The sequence below is a fragment of the Acomys minous genome (assembly GCF_964271855.1).
Source record: "Acomys minous genome assembly, chromosome: 19".
Taxonomy (NCBI): Eukaryota; Metazoa; Chordata; class Mammalia; order Rodentia; family Muridae; genus Acomys; species Acomys minous.
The window spans coordinates 8148133-8173157 of NC_140499.1; the positions used below are offsets into that span (position 1 = coordinate 8148133).

The 25025-nt window shown below is 43.8% G+C and overlaps 1 protein-coding gene across 3 annotated transcripts in view; it reads left to right on the plus strand.

Annotated features, from left to right (window-relative positions):
- The window catches only part of PLD1 (phospholipase D1), a 209369-nt gene that overhangs the window by 160546 nt on the left and 23798 nt on the right, over positions 1-25025 (plus strand). For all 3 annotated transcript variants that reach the window (XM_084768482.1, XM_084768481.1, XM_084768483.1), the window contains 3 exons: positions 12218-12331; positions 14612-14661; positions 24492-24626. In XM_084768482.1, the coding sequence (XP_084624608.1) occupies positions 12218-12331; positions 14612-14661; positions 24492-24626 (299 nt within the window). The remainder of the gene's footprint in view (positions 1-12217; positions 12332-14611; positions 14662-24491; positions 24627-25025) is intronic.

Here is a 25025-nt window from a genome sequence, read left to right on the forward strand (position 1 = left end):
TTCACAAAGTAACTGTCACCTGACCAATTTTGTTATGTTTAGTTTACTAATAATACTACTATGTTTATGTATGTGCACGTATGTACGCCCACATACACATGCCACAGTACATGTGTGGATCTCAGAGGAAAGCATCTGGGAGTCATTTCTCTCCTTCCGCCATGGGACTGAACTCAGGTCATCAGGCTTGGCGCAAGCACTTTTACTCAGACAGCCTCTCTGCCCTTTTCTTCTAAGAATTTTATTTCATTTAAAAATATTATTTTATTTGGTGTGTGTGTGTGTGTGTGTGTGTGTGTGTGTGTGTGTGTGTGCCCACTGACCTACTTGCTATGCCAATACTCTTTTTTTTTTTAAGGTTTTATCTCTTAGTATTTGTGTCTTTGACTCACTTGGAACATCTTTGTGTTTCCTGTGAGTTGATAGTCTACCTTCACCACGTGGTTGTGAATATAGAATTGCCCCAGCAGCGGGGGTTGAACAGACTTTTCTGTGGCCATACCACTCTGAATGGACCCAATGTGTCTAAAACACTTTCCATCCCTAGCAACGTTATTTGGCCTCTGTGACTAGTTGCTATTTTGAGTGTGTGTGTGTGTGTGTGTGTGTGTGTGTGTGTGTGTGTGTGTGTGTCTGTCTGTCTGTCTGTCTGTCTGTCTGTGGCTAATTTGAGCTCTACATAAAAGTAGTAAAGCAAACAGAGCCATTACACCTCATTATTTAAAGTCTTTGATGGCTTGCAGTAAAAAATACCACATTTATATACATTTGCAGATGAAACCATTTTTCCTTTTCTTCATCTTATATGTAGGGATTTTAGACTGACTGACATGGCAACTATCAACATTTTATCTGCTGTTCACAATTACTTGTGAAAGTGGGTCTTATAGTTGTGGATGTTCAATGCATCTTATGACTTGTGTTATTAATAACTTTTCTTCTTGCCATGACAAAATACCTGATGAAAGCAACTCAAGGAAGGAAGGGTTTGCTTTATGTCATAGTTCGAGGATACAGTCCATCACAGTGGGGAATGCGTGGCAGGATGTGCAGTAGATGGTTGAGTTGCATCTGTCATCAGGAAGCAAAGAGGAGCGCTGATACTCGCTCACTCCCTTGTGTTAGCTCGGTCCAGGGCCCCAGCCCTTGGAATACCCATTTCATTCAGAGTGGGTATTCCATGTCAGTTGACCCAATCTAGGAACTGCTTTCCCAGACACACCCAGAAATCTGTCTTTTAGGTGTCAAGTCAGTATCAACCATCACGCATTGATGACTAGGTTACTTTTTAGCAACAATGGCTTTGAACCCCTAGTCCTTGGAATATTGCTGGGCCAAATGCTTCCTGTTAACATGTAAATATAGTCCCTAGATACATTCACCATGTAGGGTTTCCTCATATGGAGATAAGTGGGCTAGATCTTTATGGATCTTTTTCCCCTTCCACCAGTCATTAGATGTACATTATCCCAGGTTGTGGGGCTGAATGAAGTGGGTTCCTTTGGCCTATGAAGGAGAGCCTATATCTGGAGAAGGTCATCACTGTGAGTGACGTGAGCTGTCAACCCTCTCGGCAGTGAGGATGGCTGTCTCAGTCCCATGCAGAGGGAATGCCCTGCATTCTGTACGTCCTCATGGGCAGCACAGCAGACCTCACTCTCCATGGTCATTACAATTACCATCAGTTCTACAAAGCTGCGTGGTCTGCCTCAGCTTTACATGCCCTGGATTGCAGCTCCCTAGAGTGAGGCCATGGGGCTGCATAGTGTTACCAAGATGGCCTCAAGACTGTGCAGCACTCATCTGAAACAGCATAGACAGCTAGGGATGGTATCTGTATTCTGGTGTTACATGCAGCATTCACTCTTTACGCCCTTTTAAAGCCCCCAGAGCATCTGTTGCTGAAAAGCTTTATTAACAGCCTTGCTTGAGGTTAGATATACATATGTATATGGATTTCTCACATTCCCAGTCTCCCTAGTCTCTGGAGCAATTGATACAACTTGAAAAATATAATATTTTTTCTGTCAGCTTTACATTAATTGATACAGAGGTACCTGCTTATTTAGAAAGCACATTTGGATAGCCAGACATGGTGGCACATGCTTTTAATCCCAGCACTCGGGAGGCAGAGGCAGGCAGATCACTGTGAGTTTGAGTCCGGCTTGGTCTATAAAGTGAGTTCAGGACAGCCAAGGCTACACAGAGAAACCCTGTCTAGAATAAACAAACAAACAAACAAACAAACAGCACATTTGGAAAAAATAGCCATGGCTTTAGGAAATTAAAGTAAACCATAGGAAAAATATTAAGTCAGCAAATGACTTCATTGCAGTGAATGGTGGGCTGTGAATTTTGGAACTGTGATTAACTAATAAATACAACGTTATGGACTTGAGGTTAACTCATCTCTCTTATAGCTCCCTATAGTACATAGGTACCTGCCAGATTGGTTTGCATAGTTTGGGAGCCTGAGAGTATGTATACATATGTGAGTGAGTGTGTGTGTGTTTGTGTGTCTACACATGTGAGGGCGTGTGTGGGCACATGTGTATACAGATGTGAGGATGTATGTGTATACATGTGAGGGTGTGTGTGTGTGTGAGAGAGAGAGACAGAGAGACAGAGAGACAGAGAGACAGAGAGACAGAGAGACAGAGAGACAGAGAGACAGAGAGAGAGGACAGACTCAGCTGCCATTCCTCATATGCTATAGACTTCTCATTAGACAAGAAGAATGGATAATTGGTTAATATGCACAAAATTATTGAAGTCAGAATAGAATGTCAGCCATTGCTGTCAGTACTTCAAACTGAGTAGGGAAGGTGAAAGCTTCCTCAATTGAATATATATATATATATCTCCAAGAGAAAGATTAGACTTAAAAAAACATCAAGGCTGCCACGTAAATAAAATGTTTAGGTGAAGCCAGGCATTCAGCTTGCACTCCTGTTGTCCCCCCAGGCAAGCCCAACTCAAGGCCAGCCTGGTTTACATCATGGGCTCTAGCATAGCCAGGGCTATGCAGAGAGACCCTGTCTCAAAAAAATAAAAAAGTGTTTTCTTCTGTGTACTTATCACCTATCCCCTTTTTTGGCGACAGTCTCTCCTTAGCCCAGAGTTCACAAAGTAGATGAGGCTGTGCAGCCAGTTGTCCACCTCTCAGCCCCAGGATGAAAACTGTACTACCACACCTCGCTCTTTGAAACACGTGGACTCTGGGAAGTGGACTCAGGCCAGGCCACGATGCTCACAGCACATGCACCTTGCTGACTGAGCTGTCGCTCCAGCCCAGCAACATTTCTCGCTACCATTTCAATTTGCATCTAAACAGTGGAATATCCCTAAAATTCTAGTATTTTAGCACCGGAGGGGGAGTGGGGGTGGTGAGGGGAACTTTGGTACTTTCTGATTACACATTTCCCAGTAGTCCTGCGAGCTGATTCTGAAGCTAAACAGTCATATGAGTGTAGAAGGGCAGTGTCTGTCTCCAACTCTGCCTTTCAGTTTTCACTGGACAGCTTGACATCTATGGGCTGGTGTCCTTAGGCAAGGTCCACTGAGGTGGGGGCCGGGGCCTTCGCCAAAGACACAGCTCTTAGCAACAGGGCTTGTTTAGTGGCTGGAGAAAGACTAGACTAGAGCACAAAGCAGATGCAGGGAAGTGACGTCAGCAGACAGCCAGAGCCGACCAAGGAACATAGGCCCACGGGCCCTCAGCCAGGTTCCTCCTGCGTGTCCACGTTGCCAGCTCCCTCTGCTAGGCTGTCTCATTTCTCTACCAGCATTGGTGTGGAGCCTCGTGCCAGCTCCTCAGCACTTGCTTCCGTGTCCACGGCCATCATTCATCACAGAAACGGGATGCGGCGAGGTCGCTGTGATGGGATCCTAGAGTCTCAAGTGTATGCCCATTCCAGTGAGAACAGGAAGAAGCCTGGGGAACTGCTGCCGAAAACGGCGTGTTTGCTTGCAATATGCGAACCTGTTTCACAGTTGAAACCAGCTCCCAGCCCACTGGAAACAAATGCGTAGACCAAGTAAATCATGATCCCGCCCGCCCGCCCCCCCCCATCTCAAATTCTCTCTTTCAGACCATGACTGAGTAACCTAAGGGATGAAATAACACCAACTGATCTAGACAGAAACATTTTAAAGTTCTGTGTGTCATGAATTAATGGCATCTGGGGACCAGCTCAGGTCTTTGCCTGGTTTGACATGCAGAATTGCCCTGCTTCAGTAGAAAGCCAGGTGTGTGTGTGTGTGTGTGTGTGTGTGTGTGTGTGTGTGTGTGTGTGTGTGTGTGTGAGAGAGAGAGAGAGAGAGAGAGAGAGAGAGAGAGAGAGAGAGAGAGAGAGAGAGAGAGAGAGAGAGAGAGAGAACCCACAGGATTATCACCCGAAACTTGAGATATAGTGAAAATGGGCAGTTGATTTCATGTGTCTGTTAATGCTGAGCAGCAGTGGAAACTGCACTGCTAAACCACTTTTTAAAAATTTATTCATTTATTTATTTATTGAGACAGGGTTTCTCTGTGTAGCCTTGGCTGTCCTGGAGTCACTTTGTAGACCAGGCTGGCCTTGAACTCACAGTGATCCGCCTGCCTCTGCCTCCCGAGTGCTGGGATAAAAGTGCGCAGCACCACACCCGGTACTAAGCCACTTTTAAAATGTGCAGTTTGAAAACATTGCTTGCCCTTATGTAATGGTTCTTACAGCTCGGGGCTTATGGTCGGACAGGGGTGCATCCTAGCACCCGTGAGAACCTAGGACACTTTCCCCCTGTGTTTTCTACAGATAGGAATCCTTTTCAGTCTGTCAGTTTGTTTTTCTAAAGCTGTTTCTTCTCCAACAAAAAGAACAATGACACCATTATGTATGTGCTTGTGATAGCAGTTAGCTTGATAAAGCACTAGTTAATGTGAAATTATTATAGCGCTCCTAGGCCATCTGTCATCTGGAAACACACTGCACACTCTACATCAAGAGTATAAAGAGTCATAACCACTAAATCAAACTCTTATTTGTGCTCCCACTAAAAAATGTTTAACCATCTCTATTTTAAACTGGTAGGTTCATATTGTAGAATAATATTTGATTCAAAAAGTTAATTTGTTTTTAGTTTAAAAACAAATCCTTACTTTAGTTTCCACCTACTGGCTCGTAACTGAAGGTTCTGTTTCCTGGTGACCTGTCAGGTCTGTAGCAGATTCCTCTTTCCAACTGATTTTTTAAATTCTCTCTTTTTTAAAAAGTTTTATTGCATTCATGTATGTGTATATATGTGTTTGTATGAAGAAGTCACACACATGCCATAGTACATGTGTGGAGATCAGAGGACAGCCTGTTTCTTGCAGGCAAGGTTAACCTTGACAGCACTGTCTAGCCAAGGATGGCCTTGAATTTCTGATCCTCTTCTCTTCACCCCTCAAGTCATGTGACACCAGGCCTGATTTATGCAGTGATGGGAATCGAACCCATGGCTTTAGGAATGCTAGGTAAGCACTCTGCCCTGTGAGCTACATCCCCCAACTCAGGCCGTGAAGTTACATAGCCTGGCCCTTCCTCCTGTCCATTCTGCTTTCTGACCAAGGAGACTGTGCGACCCACAGCCTTAGGTCCCTGCCACGGTGCCCACCATGATGGACTGTGTGCCTCCATACTGTAAGAAAAAAAGAAAGTGATCCCTTAAGCAGCCTTTTGTGTGGTATTTGGTCCAGCAAGAAGAAACCTCACATGACTTCGGCTTCTGCTCCTCATCGCCAAGTTTCAGAGCTTCCTTTGTTTCTAAGGAGGCACAGATTTTTTTTTTAAAATAAGCTTTCAGAAATAAGCTAGGAGAGCTACTTCATTTAAAACCATACAAATATTGTGTTTCTTAGCATAATTATTTGGTGGATAAAGTTCCTTTTGGTCAGAGGATATCTCTATCCTATAATTTTCATATCCTATAATTTTTTGTGCCGCGGATGAGGCATGCCTGGCTTGGAGTAGGAGCAGGGTGTGGAGGACTGGAGCTGCAGTTGTCGCAAAAAGAAAGGGAAACATTTTCAGCGTGACAAGTGACGGCTCTGCTTTTCCCTCCCGGGGCCGTCATCAGCTTCAGAGGTTATGCCGGGGCACAGATGACAACAGGCTCCGGCGAGAGAAGTTTGGCTTGAGATCATTTCATTGCTTTTATTTCATTCCAAAGCCATCGTATAAACGGGCATCTCTGCCTCCAGATGGAAAAAGGAGCACAAGGCTGGGGCTGGCCGTCGTTGAACCTGAGCTTGTGTCCTACCGCGATTGGGCGTACAGCGGTGGCCCTAAGAAGTGATTTTGTGAGGTCTCGCTTGGGGATCCGTCTTACCGGAAGTTATCAGGCTCCAAGTAAGGTTGAAGTCAGATGTGCTGGGCTAACCCAACCTTCTTACACATCAAAACTTGCCATTTTCAAAAGCTGAGCAGTAAAAATACTCCTGCGTGTTTTGGTGTAACACCGTCTGTCACGGCTTACCTGGCCGCTTGTCTGGTTGCTAAAGGCCAGTGATGGGTCAGGTGGGCATCTCTAGCATCTGGTAGATTTTAGCCAATTCCCTCATCTACAAGTGAGAAAGCAGCAAGGACAGAAAGATATATTGCATCTTAAGAGACTTCCTAAACATGAACTGAAAAGGGTTACGTCCCAAGAGGCTTCAGATCTGAGTCCAGCATAAGGGATCCCACCAGTCTAAACTTACCTCTCTAAAAAGTGCCCAGGAGCCCCACCGGGGTTTCTCTCATTTCTGGCAGCATTTGCCATTGCTGCACCCTCTGTGTCCCCTGTGTCTCCCCGTTCATAGTGATGAGCCTTCCATCCCAGCTGCTCATCAACCTGGAAGCACACTGAGCTTCTCTGGGTTTCCCTGTGGGTCCCGAGACCCAGCTGTGAGCTGGCCTTGCTTCTCCCGACTGACTGCCTTCCATGCTGCCAGGGACTCGGGCATGAGGGAGGAAGAGTTAAGAAGGAAAAGGTTTCATAAGAAAGAACAGGAGGGAACAGACAGGCTGTCACCCACCTGGAGGGAACTGCTACTCTGCTTTTGGGGTGCAAGCAACTTTGTGGCAACCAAAAGCCTTGAAATATTCTTTTTCCAAAGCCCACACTCATGGGATGGGGCGATCTCATTCAGTAAAGTGGGAGCCAGACAAGCATTGAAGACCAAGTTTAATCCCCATAACACACCTACAAGAGGCTGGGCATGGCTGTAAAATCTGTGATCACAGCTCTGGAGCCTCAGACAGCTGAATCCCGGGATGACTGGCTGGCCCCGCCCCTCTGGCAAGTTCGTAGCTAATGAGAGATGCTGCCTCAAAGAACAAGTGGACAGATGCTGAATGGGGTGCCTGAGATTGACCTCTGCCTTCCATGAACATATGTAGACACATGCATGTGCATTCACAACACAGACACGGAAAACTTAGGTACGCACAAATAAGTATAAAAAAACCATATAAAATAAATAAAAAAGTGGAGCTGTTTTATCTCCTCTGAAATTCTGCTCAGGATGGAAGAACAATTTATGCTAGCTCAGTCTTACTTTTTTTAGTTCTTTTTTTTTTTTTTTAATACTTACTATTTTTTTTCTGAGATAGTGTGTTTCTCTGTGTGGCCTTGACTGTCCTGAAACTCACTCTGTAGACCAGGCTGGCCTCAAACTCAGAGATCTGCCTGCCTCTGCCTCTTAAGTGCTGGGATTAAAGGTGTGTGCTACGACCACCTAGGAAGATCTAATAATTTTATTTATGCATGTTTGTCTCTGCTTATATTTATATGTGAGTGTAGTTCCTGAAAAGTCCAGCAGAGGGCATGGGATCCTCTGCAGCTGGAGTTACAGGCTTCTGTGAGCCTTCTCTGACTTAGGTGCTAGAACCCAGACTCCTCTAACGGAGTAGTACAGACTCATAGCTGTTGGGCCATCGCTCCAGCCCTCGCTCTTACTAGTTTATGCCCCTGCCTCTGCTCTCGGGGTCTTTGTCTGGCTCCCTTATTCAGAAAGTACACATCTTTGTGCCCTGGTTCCATTCTGTATAGCTACCATAGGAGCAATGCTGGCTCCACAGTTCCAGGCCCCAAACAAGGAAGTCAGTGGCGGGGAGAAGGAGCTGAATGAGCATCTTGGGATTAGCCATCATGTTTGTGTTATTACATTGCTTAGCTCAGTACCATTTTAAACATGGCACCTGAGATATTTTGCTCTTGAGTGGTTTCAGTGACTATAGCACAATGTAGTTGTCTTTCTATTGCTGAACACTTATTTACGTTGTTTGGCTCTTATATTGCCATAAGAGTCTACGGATTTCAAAAGAAAAACTCAATTTAACAAGAATCTTTGAGGTGTAATTTTACAAGATTATATTTTAACTCAGGTGGCGAAAGCAACCGCCTATTTGACAGGTCGTTATTCATGGCTTGCTGCCTACCAGCTCACACATTGCTTTTAAGCATGCCATTTTGCATGTTAGGGACTTCTTCCCCTGGGGGCTGCTGATGCTCTCCAAGCGTCATGCTTCCAGAGAGATCGGAACCTTACCAGCTGGAAATCCATGGACTAGAGACATACTGTCGCATAGAATTTTCTCTTTGTTGGCTTCCATTCAACCATAAGTTTACGGGTGAAATTTCAGATTCCCCCTCCCTTCCAACAGCAGGGAAATGTAAGTCATTTCTGGTATAGTTTGTGGAATGTATTTAACATACTCATCATCCAGGAAGTTAGGAACCACCACATCAAAAGCAGCCAAGGCCTCTGTATAAACGAGTCCAGGAGGCCAGGCAATGTGGCTGTCGAGTCTCACAGAGCACAGACTATGAGGATGCTGCATAGGCTTTCATAGGCCACTTCTCCATTCTCCATGGGTTCTCCACTTTAAAGTCATTTTTGCATTTAAAAAACTTAAGGACCACAGGGAGCCATTTCCTACAAGACTGGGCCTTCGAGTGTAGCAGTGCTAAGGTGTGGTTTATGGTGTGTGTGTGTGTGTGTGTGTGTGTGTGTGTGTGTGTGTGTGTGCGTGTGTGCGTGTGTGCGTGCGTGCGTACGATGGACTGTGTCTACAGGACTACAGAAGTCACGAATGAAAGACTTAGAAGGGGGCAAAAGGAGGGGAAAGTCTTGTTTTCTCTGTACAATCTCTTAGATTTTGCACTGTATTATTCAATGGAAAATATGATTTATTTGTTGGTTCCTCAGAGTACTAAACATAGAATAACCATATGACCCAATGTTTCCACTCTTGGATGCATACCCAAAAAGAGCCGAAAATGAGTCTAACAGGTATAGTGTGCCAATATTGCCTAGTGAACTTTGTTCTTGTTTGGGCGTTTATGAGTTTTTTGAGGTGGGTTTTTACTATGTTTCCTCAGCTGGCCTAGAACTCACTGTGTAGAATAGGACAGCCTGTCTCCGAGTGCTGGGGTTAAAGGTGGGTACCACCACGCCCTGCCTAATAATGCAGTACTGTTAGCAGGTTCATTCCCAGCGTCACAGGGCAAACACAACCCAACATCCCGCTAGCAGATGGAAGTGGATACCTAACACAGAATAATATTTAGCCACGAAGCAGAGGGGACTCTGACCCATGCACCTCGAGGGTAAAACAAGTTAGAGCAAAAGGGACAAGTGGCATGTGATCCCACATATATGCAAAGCTCAGACCAGCAGTTCATAAAAACACAGTAAACCAGGGATCAGCAGGGACTCTGGGGGAGGGAAATTTCTATCTGTGGTGATGAAAGGCTTTGAATAGGGAAGGTAACCATGTACAGTTATGAACACAATTAATGAAGAAGACTCATGCTTACAAGGAGAAAAACGGCCAATTTTACATTTTATGTATTTACCATAATGAAAATTCTACAGTGTGATTAATGAAAAACAAGTACGGCATTACCTAGTCTCTGCTGAAACATTCTTTCAACCGGATCCCACCCCCACAGCACCCCTAAACAGTGCACACTGAGAACGTGGGTGCTCTACTGAGTGCTGCCTAAAATAGAAAGATATGTGAACACCCAGCCTGTGTGTTGGAGCAGGTCAGCTGTCAGCCCAGGCCAGGAGCTTGTCACTAATGAACGAGGCACAGAACCTATGGGTCACGTTCCCGGCCACAGTGTGTGGGAAAGAAGAGGCAAGTGTGAGCGGTTCTGACTGCAGAGGCAGGCGTCGTCACTGAGGAGGGTGACGTGTACGTTCTGGGTTACTGCCAAGCTTTATTAACGGGTAGGGGACAGCGGGCACCGCTGGAGTGATTGGGGGGGGGGATCTCACTGGAGTACGGTTTTGGCTAGAGAAGCAGTGTGTGTCCTTAAATGTCCATTTGCATTCATCCAGACTTTTAAATGCTGGCTGTGGGAAAAACAGCGCCAGGCTTCCTGCTCTTTTCCTTGTCCTGTTTACCATGGAAAGAGGGTGCCCTCCCTCCTAAATCAAGCAGATAGCTAGGGCTGCTCACATTTTCCTCCCAACTCAAACTATGTTTGCCATCTAGTGAGTAACCCCTGACATTACAGCAGACTCCCTCAGATGCCTCGTTCTCAGCCAGGCCGGGCTCTCCACACAGCCGGTGCTTTGACACTCATTTCTGTCACATACTGCCATGAACGTATGACCATTCGGGCACAGTAGTCAGATCTGAGCCATCAGAGCCGTGAAAATCCTTATGAGAAGGGACCCTCCTGCCGCTCATAAGGAGATGAGCTGTGACAACTAAGTGTTGAGAAAGGTTTACGCAGGGTGACACTTGGGAACTTGCCAGCATTGAGAACGTGCTCAAGAAAACTGGATTTGTGCACAGTGAGGGATCCATGGTCATTTCCAAGTGTTCTCTTGGATTGTCCCATGATCCACAACCAAAGCCAGGGGCTTTAAGAGTTTGCAACACTCACAGTAAGTGCTGCCTACTGGGTTATCCAACCTGTGGCCAAGAATGGCTACAGACACAGCCCGATGCAAATGCTAAACTTACACAGGGCATTATGTGAGGGCTTCTGCTAATTCCCTTGAGCCATTCTCCAGCATGACCTTAGTAGGTGACAATGTCCTGCCTAAGTGCCCAAAGGTTAGACATGCCCGTCAAAGCAGAATATTCTGGGTTTCTGAGTACACATCAAACAAGAGAGCTACGGTTCTTCTATTTTAATATCTGTCATCAAGTAGCTTCATTTTCCTTTAAAAGGCGGCCTGAAGATCCTGCATTACATATGTTGGGGATTTTTAAATAAGCTCTAGTCAGGCCTGGCTCAGTAGGCAAAGGTGCTTGCCACACAAGCCTAGCAATCTGCGTTCGGTTCCAGGAACCCAAGTACAGAAGGAGAGACCCAACTCCATAAAGTTGTTCTCCAACCTCCATACATGGGATGGAGTGTATGTGTGCTTATGCCCCGTGTACGCAATAATAATTTTTTAAAAAATAAAATAAGGGCTACTGAGATGACCCAGTCAATAGAGACGCGCGCGCACACACACACACGCACGCACGCACACAGGCACCCACGCATGCGCGCACAGACACGTGGTTGTGCATGTGCATAAATGTTTAAAAAATAAAATTAACATTAGTCACTCAGAATTCTTGGCGAATCCTTGGTAACGTTCTGTGGCGGGAACCTCAGCATTCCTAAACAATGATGACTCTGTTTTAGAAAATATACTGAATCCTGTGTGAATGTTTGCTTCTAAGACATGGGCACTGGGGACCCCATAGTTATGAATGCAATGCTTACAACGTGCCAAGCTGTGGACTGCATCCCTATGGCTGAAACTTGGTTTATACATGTCTGCCTGTCTATATCTACACATATGGATACATATATTTAAATAAAATTAAATCTGATTTAAAATAACATATATAGAGTCTTGTTGTGATAACACCTTTTTCTAAACTTTGTTATAAGCTCTTCCATGAGATCAGCAAGACTTATTTTAAACCTCCTCCGTCTGTCCTGCAAAGGATTGTGAGTGTATAAGGGAAAGCAGACACAGTTCTCACTTTACTGCCAAAGTAAGTTTATCGGTCAGCATAGTGCTCCATAGTGATTAGCCTCCATCTGAGCGTCATCTGATCTGAGCGTAGGAGGTTGGGTGGAAGCATTCTCTTTGTCTCTGAAGGCCCGTGCCCTGCTTGGCTGATGATGTCACTGGTACCTAGGATTTTGTTTGTTTGTTTTTGGTGAATTCCTGTGCATGTGCCTTTTGCAGGGAAGGCCAGAGATATCGCGTGTACGTTGTGATACCACTGCTGCCGGGATTCGAAGGAGACATTTCCACGGGCGGAGGGAATGCTCTGCAGGCGATAATGCACTTCAACTACAGGTGCTCACACTCTGCTTCACGTATAGAACCTGGGAAGGGAGCTTCACGTCTGTGCATTTAATCAGTATTTTACTTGCAAGCTTTAGTCTTTACTAGGTGATAAAATTCAAATGTCACCGTTATACATGGTGGCCCTATCAAGTATAACAGCACTAAACTATTAGGCCCTGTCTGTCTGTCTGTCTGTCTGTCTGTCTGTCTGTCTTCTCTCTCTCTTTCTCTTCTCCCCTCTTCTCCCTGTCCATCTCACTATGTAGCCCTGATGGCCTAGAACTTTCTATGTAGACAAGGCTGGCTTTAAAACTTCAGAAATACCCTGGCCTCTGCCTCCTGAACTAATGCCTCTTTTATATTCATTTGAATATATAGTATTAATGTAAAATATCTTTATACCACGAATCCCTTTATTCTTTTCAGGAAATAGAAAATAAAACAAGGAAACTATGTGCTAACATGATGCAGTTTGAGTGCGTTCAGTTAGGCCGAGCAGAGAAGTCAGCCTGAACATTCTCTTTAGAAGTTTCATACTTTCCTAATCATCCTTTTGGGGGCTTCAGGGGAGAAGGAGACTTTATAGGGCATCAAGCAGAGAGGGGCACAAGGCCTTGGTCACACTTGCCTAGAGGGTTACATGTCCCTTGTTTGGCTTCCGAGGACCCCAGCTGACTCTGATGACGCAGGTCCAGGGCACCATTATGGAGGTCATGGTGGCAGCTGATGCTAAGCTTCATATGGCCCAGGCTGGCTTTGAACTCCCTATGTTGCTGGGGATGACTCTAAATTTCTGATCTTCTTACGTCTACCTCCTAAGTGCTGTGACTACACGTGTGTGCCACCATACCTGGTTTGCAGTGCTGGGGATGAGCCCACATCTTCATGCGTGGGATTAAAGGCATGCGCCACCATGCTTAGCGGTGGGTTTCTTTTTCCCACTTGACTCTTCCAACATGTTTGCATATCCACCAGATTTTAAGTAAACATTGGTGCTGCTGATGCTGTCCCAGGGTAAACCCATCTGGTTACAGTGCTTGCCTTTGCTGTAGGTGTTTGGGCTGAAGATGAGTTCATATACAATGTTATCCAAGAGCACATGCCACTCACATGATGTTAATTGCTTTCTTGGCAATTCAAATATTGCTTTTGGAATACTGTCAGTTGTGATTATTTCCTACGACTGTTTTCTTGATTTTTTTTTTTGAACCAGCTGAATGGTCCATGTTTAACTGTTGTTTAGAAACCCAAATTATAAGCTTTCATTATGAAAAATATCTCTATTTGAAGGCTATTAGCCTTTCTAGTCATAGATGTATTGTTAATTACTTTTATACAACAGGCAAATGGAACATCAAATTTTTGGGTTTTTCCTTTTTAATATACACTTATTATCCAGCTCAAATATTTTCTGTTTTAATTTTTAAAGTTTTTATTAGCACATACTAATTATAAATAATAATGCGTTTCTTACATTTTCTTACATGCATATAATAATGCAATCACATCTACCGCCCCATCCTTTTTTGTCTTCTCTCACTCAGGCCATCCCCTCCTCCCTCCCAACCAGTCTCTCCTGCTTTCCATTTTTCTTTCTTCTTTCTTTTGAGATTCAGTGAGTTCCATTCATGTTGCTCAAAGGCGCATACATGAAAGGTGACTTGCAGAAGTGTGAACATCCTGGTGGTGCACCTCTCCCCTGCCCTGTCAATGTGCTGGAGCCGCAGGGAGGGACCGCCTCAGGGCCCCTTGCTTTTCCATTAGTTAGAATCATCAATATTTAACAGTCTCGAGGAACAAAAACCATCAACAGAGCCAGTTATTTAAAACTTGACTTTTCACATTTGCGGGTTTTTGCTGACGTGATGGAAATAGCCCAGTATAATAGAGCTTGCTTTATTCTTGATGCTATGCCAAGAGTTTGCCCTTTTCACCCCAGAAAGCAGGCTGACTTTATACATGTTCTTATCTGTGAAGACCCCTAAATTTATCTTCCCTGTCACAAAATTTTTCTAAGGGAAAGTTCATTCATAGCCCATCTCTCTTTCTGAATCCGGGTATCAATTTTATAACTCTTCCGTTGACTCACCTCAGAACGACTACATTGTCTTTCCAGTAACATTTCCCCCCAAAATTCCTATTTTATGTTTTTAGATTCTGAAAATGGGTGTAGCGTTTTCTCGTGAAACTCCATGTCCCGTTTTGCTTGGGTGAGGGTCCCACCCACGGGTATTGTTACCAGACTTGGCTGTTGGGAACCCCCGTAACTCAGCTTTTACATGTTTTCAGGACCATGTGCCGAGGGGAGAACTCCATCCTTGGACAACTAAAGCCGGAGCGTAAGTAGGGTTTTTCTTTTCTTCTGGGATTGTTTCTAGAAACTTCAGAAGCTAACAGGATCAGACGTGAAGATGAGGTGTCAGCACCCACTAGTTACTTTCCTTGTGGCTTTGACAAATATCTGACAAAGCGACATAAGGGAGAGAGGCCTTATCCTGGCTCACAGCTTGAGGCACAGCCCACCATGTCTGCGATGCCTTGGCAGGGATGCTGTCATGGCGGGTCACATTGCACCCGCAGTCAGGATGCTGGCGCTCCCTTCTTTTATCCCAGAGCCTCGCCCACGAAAGGTGCTGTTGACACCCAGAGGAGATCTTCCACCTTAACTAACTTAACCTAGAAAACCCCTCATACGCACATCTCAAATTGAGAGTCAAACTTGACTGTCATGTCTCTGTGAACATTTACAGTGGTCACACATACTTTCTCCACAAAATGCCCAGCTGAGGGAAATCACCTTTTCTCATTAAATTGACCAAACCAATGTTTAAATGAAAACGCCTCTGCAATTTGTATGGATGTATTTCTGTAATCTCAATGATGACTGGGGAGTCGTATGTATTCTCAGTTTATCTCACAACCCTGTGCAGCTCACCCCTCTCTTAAAAAGGAGGGAAACAGGAGCTATGAGGCCAGTGGGTATTTATTGCATCTCTATTTATGCAGATAATCCATGGATTATCATAGAGCTTTCTGGGATTTCATGAAAACAGCCTATAGCACACCCGTTTCTTCTAACCTTTGAGACAATTAGAGATGAGGAAGGAAACAAAACAAGGTATCACCTCTCGCTGCTGTGGTTCTTTCTAGAAGTATATTCTTAAGACAGAAGAAGGAAATGAGAGAAAACGTTTGCTCTTAATATATATAAATATATATATTAGTATATATATATATATTAGTACCTAGACTATGTTTAAAAAAAACCTCAAGTAATAAAAGAGAATAGCTCATTTTTAAAAAGAAATAAAATATCGAGACATTTGATTTTAAAGACGATGCAGAGATGACTAATAATACATGAAATATGCTCAATATCATTTGTCATTGGAGAAAATAAAATGAAAACCACAATAAGATACTTCATTCCATCTTGTATGGCTGGAATAATAGTCAGATATTGGCAAGGATGTATAAAGAGTGGCACCCAGCCAGGTGCAGTGGTGCATGTCTTTAATGTCAGCACTCAGGGAGGCAGAGGCAGGCGAGTATCTCTGAGTTCAAGGCCAGCCTGCTCTACAAAGCAAGTATAGGACAGGCATACAAAACAAAAGAAGATAACTAACTAACTAATTAAATAGTGGAGTGCTCATGTATTGCTTTGGGAATGCAAATTAGTATGTAAAAGTATCTTTTTTTTTGCCTAATTGTCATCTTGGAAACTTACTGGCTCTGTCTGCTAACCTGGGCCTAATCCTGAAAGATTATAGCCTCTGTACACTCTAATCTAGGCCTAGAATGTTTTGAGACTCTGAAACTTGCTGCTGAGTAAGTTCACTCTTTCATGTTCTTTTTGAAGTCTGGCTGGCTGGTTCAACTCAGCTGTTCTGGCTCAAAATCCTTTCCAAGCTGACTGATTCAATCTGGCTTCTCTCAGCTTTTGACTTTTGTTCTGCTTGGCCTCATACTAACTCTATCAATCTGTTCTTATCTTGTGGCTCCTTCTCATTCTCTGGCTTGTTCTTCATCTGTGTCTAGCTTATTTTCTCTTCGACCTCTCTGTAAAACTCTCCTAGTATAACTAAAACTGCCTCCTCTCCATCCCTCTCCCTGTCTCTCTATGCTACTCTCTATTGTTGGCTCAGTTTATTAACAAGTAAACTTTATTATACAACCCAACTAGCATATACAAGAAGGAAAAAAAAAGGTTAAAGGGACAGAAGATTAAAACCTCCTGGAATCCGTTCGGCAGGACGGGTCCTTAGGTGTCTCAGTCCCACGAGCTGGTCCGGTCCTCTCCTCTCTCTCCGCGCCTCCTCCTTCTCTCCTCCTACCTCTTGTTTTTCTCTCCCCCACCTTCCCAGTCATATGCAAAGGGCGGTCCCTTCTCCCTTCGAGGGTCAATTAGGAAAACAATAGCCACGGTGGAGTTTACAGGACACCAGGCTATTTCGTCATGACCCTCAGCACCATTTGGCTCGATTACATGTCTTACAGTGACTGGAAAAGCTGAAGGTGCCTGGGTGACTGTGGAAGTATCCTCCACTGGTACATTTACTTCCAAAGACCTTTTGGTCGGTCTGGCTTCCTTTGCCTCTGGTTTCTGACCTTCTCCACCCTTTTTAACCAAAGGTGCCTTCTGCTTTTTCAGCCCTTTTACTTTTCTCTGTATTTTGCCTATTTGTTCAGTCAAGTTAGTAATTTTTTCCAAAAGGATAGAGCTTATTGACTCTTCCTGATTTTTCTGGCTTTCCGGTCTCTCTATTTTCTGTCCTTCATCACTACCAAATGTCAAAAATTCTATCCGTTTTCCCATCCCTTCATTTTCATACCTCAGCCTTTCTATCTGTTCAGTCAAATCTGCAATCTTTTTCAAAAGGATAGAACTTACTGACCCTTCCGGCTTTTCTATGTCATTAGCCTGTCTTTTAATCCTTCTAAGCATGAAATATTGTAATAAAAGGACAATGAGAAAACAAAGAATTCCCTCTAAGTATAATGCAGGAAAGAGTTTTGCAACAGCAGTTGCAATTTTGCCAATACCCTGAAACAACATTTCTATCCCGTGGAATACTGAATCTTCCCTCATATCATTAGGGATTGTGGAACCCATCGGGCCCCACATCGGGCGCCAGATGTTGGCTCAGTTTATTAACAAGTAAACTTTATTATACAACCCAACTAGCATATACAAGAAGGAAAAAAAAAAGGTTAAAGGGACAGAAGATTAAAACCTCCTGGAATTTGTTCGGCAGGACGGGTCCTTAGGTGTCTCAGGACACCTAAGAGTCACCTCTCTTTCCTCCCTGTTTTCATGAGAGTTGGGCACATTCTATTCTGTTGGCTCTTTCTCTGATTAGTCACTTTGTCTGCCTCTCCTTTAGATATCTCATTCAAGTATGGGTGCTTCTTTTTACAAACTAACCTTACCTTCATTGTTTAGGATCAAAGGTGTATACTAAGGGCTTGTCTGCATTCTAGCCAGATCACACAAACCTAGAAGGTCTTCAGATGTGATCAGAGAAGCCATGTTGCTGGATTAAAATTTTACTACATCGGTACAGTGTCATTTGAAAATAGTTTGATAGTTCCTGAGAGGTTAGACAGAACCTCAGAGGTTCTGTTATAAGCCAGAAAATTTCTATACAAAATTTGCACATGAGTGCTCATAGTCAAAATAGCTAAAATGGGAAAACATAAAATGTTCAGTAGCTGTCAATGTATACATTGTATGAGCATGTATTTGCACACATGAAGGCCAGAGAAGTACTGGGCAGAGTATCTCGGTCTGTCATTCTCTGTCCATGATAATGATATGGTAGTATTGATAAACTATGAAAAGGAATGAAGGAATATTGCTACAATATAGATGAATCATGTAAGCACTGGGCTATCTGAAAGAAGCCAGGCACAAGAGGCCATATGCTAAAAGGTTACGTTTTTATGAAGTGTCTTTAATAAACATATTCATAGCAGCAGATAGTTCTATAGTGATTGTTAAGATCTGGAGAGAGTAGGTAGGACCAGATGCTAATTAGATGGGCAGTAGGGTATAAAATATCTTAAAATTAGGTAGTGGTGATTATATGGCTTTGTGAACATACTTTAAAAAGATTTTCTGAATTGGGTCTGGGACTGTAGCTGAGTTGGCACAGTGCTTGCCTGACATGTATAAAGCCCTTGGCTCAATCACAGAACCATATAAACCAAGGACAATGCTACACATCTATAACCCAAATATTCAGAAAATAGAGGACAAAGGCCATCTTACCTCTCATCCTTAGGTATACAGGTCATCCACACTCAATGTCATTTTTATATATACAGGTCATCCACATTTAAGGTCATCCTTAGATATACAGGTCATCCACACTTAAGGTCATCCTTAGATATACAGGTCATGCACGCTCAAGGTCATCTTTAGATATATAGGTCATCCACATTTAAGATCATCCTCAGATATACAGGTCATCCACACTTAAGGTCATCCTTAGATATACAGGTCATCCTTAGATAAATAAGTATGTTCATGGACCAACTTGGGATACATGAAAAATAAATCTCAAAAAAATCTGCCTCAAAAAAAAAATCTGTGAAGTGTGGCAGTACACGCCTTTGATCCTAGCTCTTGGGAGGCAGAGGCAAATGAGTTGGAAGCTAGCCTGGTCTACATAGTGAGACTTTGTCTCAAACAAATACAATCACAAATAACACTTATTTAATTGTCTTTTTTTTTTTTTTTTTGGTTTTTTGAGACAGGGGAATTGTCTTTTATTTATTTGCACTTCTAGGATTGAACAGAGAGCCCTGCACATGCTAAGCAAGCACCCTATAGCTGAACCTTATTCCCAGCTCTAAACTGTACAATTGAAAGGGGGAAATTTCATGCCATAGAATTTCTAGAAATACTTTTATACATTTTTATTAGTTTTTAGAGGATATGTTATCTTTATAAACTATGGACTTAGGGATCTGGACAGATGGCTCAGAGGTTAAGAGCACTGCCTGCTCTTCCAAAGGTCCTGAGTTCAATTCCCGGCAACCACATGGTGGCTCACAGCCATCTATAATGTGATCTGGTGCCCTCTTCTGGAGTAGGCAAAAGATTGTATAATAAATAAATAAATAAATAAATAAATAAATGAATTTATTTAAATAAAACAAAGAAACTGTGAGCTTAGATGGGTATGATGGTGCATGCTGTTAAGCCCAGCAATCAGGAGGCAGAGGCAGGTCTCTGTGAGTTCAAGGCCAGCTCAGTCTACATAGTGAATTCCAGGACAGCGAGGGCTACATAGTGAGACTCTGTCCCAATAAGGGAGTAAGTAGACAGACAGACAGACAGGTAGACAGACAGAACAAGTAATAAAGTAGGCTTGAATTTCCCCTACAGATATATTATATATGTACAGACATGTCTATCAGTATATTTAGCAAGTTTTTACTGATGGTCTGTTCAGACATAGTTATGCACGACACCTAATTGTGCCCAGGATAGAGCAGATGTGCCAGCGTGTCACCTTGATCTCTACGGGTTGATGAGTCAATCTATATTAAAGACATATTGATAAAACAGAGTAGAGAAGACATCCCATGCTGGCTGATGGGGGGCTTGTCGGGTGAAGGCGAGGCCATAGGAAAGCAAGGAGTCAAAGCAAGCTTATTTGCTTGTTTCTCAACTGTGAAAACATCCTGTGCTTGAATAAAGCATTTTCTTTGGCTCCAGACCTTTTTCTTGCCTTTTGCCATCCAGTGGGAAATAAATTGGATTTTAACACAAGGAACAATTTCAGTGGTAAGCCTGCTTAGGGGAAAATTTCTAAGCACCCTGGGAACAAGTCAAAATAAGGCCTCTCTGTGGGGGAATGTTCATATTCTAAACATGGAGAGAAAAGATTAATTACACAGTGCCCTTTTCTGAAGGAAAAGGTCAGCTGCTGGCTTTGTTTTTGTTATTGGGCCATGGGTTTTACAGACCCGGCTTCCTCATCTCTAATTGGGTGGCGGACTGTGGCTCTAAGAGGTTGCTGCTTCAGTTATTTTGAACAAAGCTGCAGCTGTGACGAAATTAAAATTCCTGAAAAGAATCCCAGCCCCAGCCATTCTCTGATCTGATAATCTCCAGAGACTTCATGTTCAGTTTAAAACATTCCATTATCATTATTTTTTTAAGAGGTTTTGTGTGTGTGTGTGTGTGTGTGTGTGTGTGTGTGTGTGTGTGTGTGTGTGTGTGTGTGAATTATAGCATTTTAGACTTTAGGGCCAAGTTAGTGTAAATTAGTGGCCAGGGGTATTCAAGCATGATTAGAAATCACAAATACCCAAAGCTCCAATTTTAAGTAATAAGCCTGTGATAACTCTGGGTCTGTGATAACTCTGGGTGTTTTCTCTCAAGATTGCCTTGTAAACCTCCAGCACTTATGTGGAGTCCGTCTTCCTTCTGGTACCCAGACAGCAGTGCCGATCAGTTAGTCCCAGGCTCTGCATCTGCACAGCCTCGTATCCCGTTGCACATCATCTGGGAACCGCCCCAGGACTTGTCTTTCCCTGTTTCACAATAGTATTTTTCCTCAAAAATCACCCACGTTCCTCATTGTAGCTTGGTAGCGCACGTTAACACCACCGGCTTTATACTGTTCGTGTGAAGTCGGGTTTCTTCACAGAACAAAATGCAAGTTCTCAGTTTTTCTTGTCTTCCTTCCCTCGGAGCACATGAGGGTGAAACGTGGGGTTCACTGTCATCACATGTGCACCCCGGTTGTATCTCACAGGCCACACCGGGGTTATCCACAGTGGCCCCTTTCTAACAAAGATGCTTTTTTCTTCTTTCTTCCCTTCTTTCTTTTTCTTTCTTTCTTTGTTTCTTTCTCTCCTTTCTCCTCTTTCTTCTTCCTCCTCCTCTCTCTCCTCCTTCTCTAGAATATGTCCTGGTAGTTTTCTCCTTAAAGTCATTTTTCACTTTATGAGCCTCCCTGTTGCGTTGAGGCAGAGCAGAAGCTGGGCTGGACCCTGTCAGGCAGACAGGTGCTAGCTGTTATGCCCTAACCCTACTGTGGCATGGCAGAAACCCGAGGGTCAGTCACTATGCACTATGGCCCAACTGAAAATTCAGGCTGCTGGAAGCTAGTCAGTATCACTGATCTCATAAAAATAGTTTTTAGATACTTTCAGACTGTAAATATGACTGATTCATTGTTTTATTCCTGGTGTAAGACACATGCCGCATCTCACGTGTGGAAGCCAGAGGACAGCTTTCAGGAGTCCGTTCTCTCCTTCAGCCTTTACGTGGGCCCCAGGGAACAAGCTCTGGTAGTCAGGTCTGTGAGGCAGTAGCTTTTACCCACTGAGACACCGCTGACTTCAGTCTGTGGGACAATTTCTGGGGCTCTATCTGCCCCCTCGCCCTGTGTTTCTGTATATTATTACCCTCTCCTCCCCCTCTATCCCTTGGCCTCTCTTCCCTTCCTCTCGTTTCTCCTCTTTTCTCTCTTGTTGCCTTACTCCCTTGAGCTTTCCTGGGGCCTCGCACAAGCCATATTCCACTGAACCACAGTGCAGCTCAGTAATCTGCCTTTAGCAAGTCTTTACAAAGATGGGCTGGGCCTTACGCACACTGAGAACCTCTGGTTATTGTAGCTTGTGAATTGTTAACAGAAAAATCCAGACCAAAAAGTGTTTACTTTGTCAAAGGATTTTTTTCTCCATGATAACACTGAAAAGCTGTTTTATGTCTTAAAACATTGTATTCTGGATCACGAGGCAGCTCCAGATGATACAGAGGAATCAAAAAGCTCAGGCCCTGTGGTCCTGATGCAACCAAGATGGTGGAAGCTGTGGGGCATGGCACTGACGCGGGAGAAGTGACGTCTACAATGTCATCAAAATTAGGCATTTGGGGAAATATTTTCCAGAAATTTTTTGGATACTAAGGACTTCAAAGAGGATGCACTTTAATCAGAGGATTTTTTTTTTTAAAAAGGGAATAATGGACCAGGCACATCCAATATTTTGCTAATGTCATCTAGAAAATTCATGCATGATAATTATGTAATCAAGTTACAGAAAGTGTGCCCCTCTCCCAGCTGATAATGTTTTAAGTTAAGTCTGTGATTTTGTGTCGGCCTCATTCGCAGCTGTCCTAGAGCTCACGTAACCTGCTGGCTGCATGTGAAACACACCCGGAACTTCAACGTTGTTCCAGTGTGACACGTGGACGGGTTGTGAATATTTCACATATGCGGAATGGTGTAATGTAAAGCACCGTTACACCAGCACAGCCCTCTTGGTCAGTCAGTGCTCTGAGCCGGTTCACACACATGTGAGAAAGGTGGCCTGACAGTGCAGGGCTCCCTCTGTGAACCTGGGAACGAATTTCTTTCCAAGATACATGAACTTAATTGTGTGTTCATGGCAATGTAGCAAACCTATGTTGTGTGTGATTGGGAAGCTCAGAGGAGGAGCGTGCGCTTCCTCTGGGTCTCCTGCTGTACTTCAAACTCTCCTGGAGAAAAATACACGGTATCCCCTGCCTGCCTAGTAGGATTCGTGGCAGCTTGGCTCCTCTCCATTTGTTCCGAGTCTTAGCCTTTGTGCAGGATGACAGCTGCCAGGGAGGGGACCATAAACCCTTGTGACTAACACTCAGCCCATGGCAGTGATTATACTCTGGTACTGAGTGCGGGTCTTGTCACATGATGAGAGAAGTGGGGAGCTGTTTGCAGCACAAGCCTGGTACTGTTCGCTAAACAAAATCTCCCAGTGTCAAACATAGTCAAGTGCCTTTTCTTTCCTAACATTAATGATCTAGAAAGGACAATTCTTTACAATTCTTTGACAGTTGCAGTCATGTATATAGTGTATTTTCATTTTCACTCTTACTGCCCTCTCTCCACTCTTTCTTCCCAGCCAATCACATTCCTGCTTCCGTATTCTATAGTTTAGTTTTCCAGTGACTCATTGAGATTAAGTCGCATGGCTCGCAGGAGCAAGGACAACTTATCAGTGGCTACACCACTGAAGAAAATGGCTCCTCTTTTGCCAGTCACCATTTAGTGCCGATAGCTCTTCAGGGAGGGCAGAGCCTCACACACCCCTCCCTGGCCCGTACTGGGATGTACAGGTGAGCACAGCTGCTGAGAGTTCCTGAGTACGGTGGCCATGCCATGAAGACAGCAGTTCCCAGCGCTCCTCCCTAGCCTGGGGAAGACCATTTAACTGACAACATTCCTACGTAGCCATAGCGAGCAGACTTAACTGCTATTTAGTGCTGAATGTGCTACCTACATCTTATGGTGTTGAGATGTACTTGTCCTTCGGTCCTGCAGCAGGAGCCAACCGAGATGGAAGCAGCTGTGACACTGAAATCCTGTGCGGTGTTTTCCGCCTCCACTTCTCAGTAGTTAACGCGCCAGTTCACTAAATGACTCAGATTAGAGTACATTTCTAGATTGCTTTGGCTGAAGGCAGAACGCATTTCAGTATGATTTTTTAAAAATGTGGTTGTCCTAGTTAGCTTTGATGACACAGACTAGAGCCATCTAGGAAGGGGGTCTTACCCGAGGGACTGCTCACCGTGGATTGGCTGGTGGAAGCATCAATGAGGGATGCTCCTCACAGTGACAGATACAGAGAGCCAGTGCACTGTGGGCCTGCACCAGCCCTGGGAAGCTGGTCCTGGGAGATACAGGAAATGAGTACAAGCCCAAGAGTGAGTGAATTAGCAAGTACTGTCCCTCTGGTCCCTGCTTTAAGCTCTTGCCTTGAGCTCCTGCTCTGACTTCCTGCCAGGATGGACTGTGACCCGGAAGAACAAGTCAAACAAACCCTTTCCTGTCCTAAGTTGCTTTTGGTCAGAGTGTATTGTCATAGCAACAGGATGAAACTAGGGCATTCATCCAAGTCATTAATATCAATTCCTCTATCATAAAATTTCTTGGTTAAATTTTGTAAAATAAATTAATATTTATTACATACGCTTTACATATTATTATGCACATTCTACATATTATACATTAATTATACAAATATACTATAATCTATATAATCTATATGTTATCAATATTGTATGAATGTATTCTAAGTGGCATATATGTCTTGGAAAACAACAAAATTGATGAACCTTGGTTTGGCATGGTGATGTTGATTTTAGTGTTTTCTGTTTGATTCACAGTTGGTAATCAGTGGATAAATTACATATCATTCTGTGGTCTGAGAACACATGCAGAGCTGGAAGGAAACCTGGTCACTGAGCTCATCTATGTCCACAGCAAGCTGCTAATTGCTGATGATAACACAGTTATTATTGGTAAGTATGTGGTCTGTGGCCACACTTGCCACTGACAGCCCTATGGCTGAGTTGTCCTTGCTTTGTCACACTTCCGTGACAGTTGAGACACTGGAATAGAATACCTAAGCTGTCCCAGGGACAGTCACTTCCTTTTGCATTCTCCCTTACCTGTTTGTTTTTGTTTTAAATCTATAAGAATCAGAGACCCAGAGCAACAAGAGGGGCCTTGTACATATTACAGCATTTACAAGCCAGGGCTTAAACCACTCATCTGTTCATCTGCATAATCTCATTGGTTCTTTTAAAAGTGTTTACTTGTTAGTTTGATTTATTGGTTTTGTGTGGAAGTCAGAGGCCAGCTTGAATGAGCTTCCGCCAATGAGAACTGCATTGCAATCATCAGGCTTGGCTTGGCAG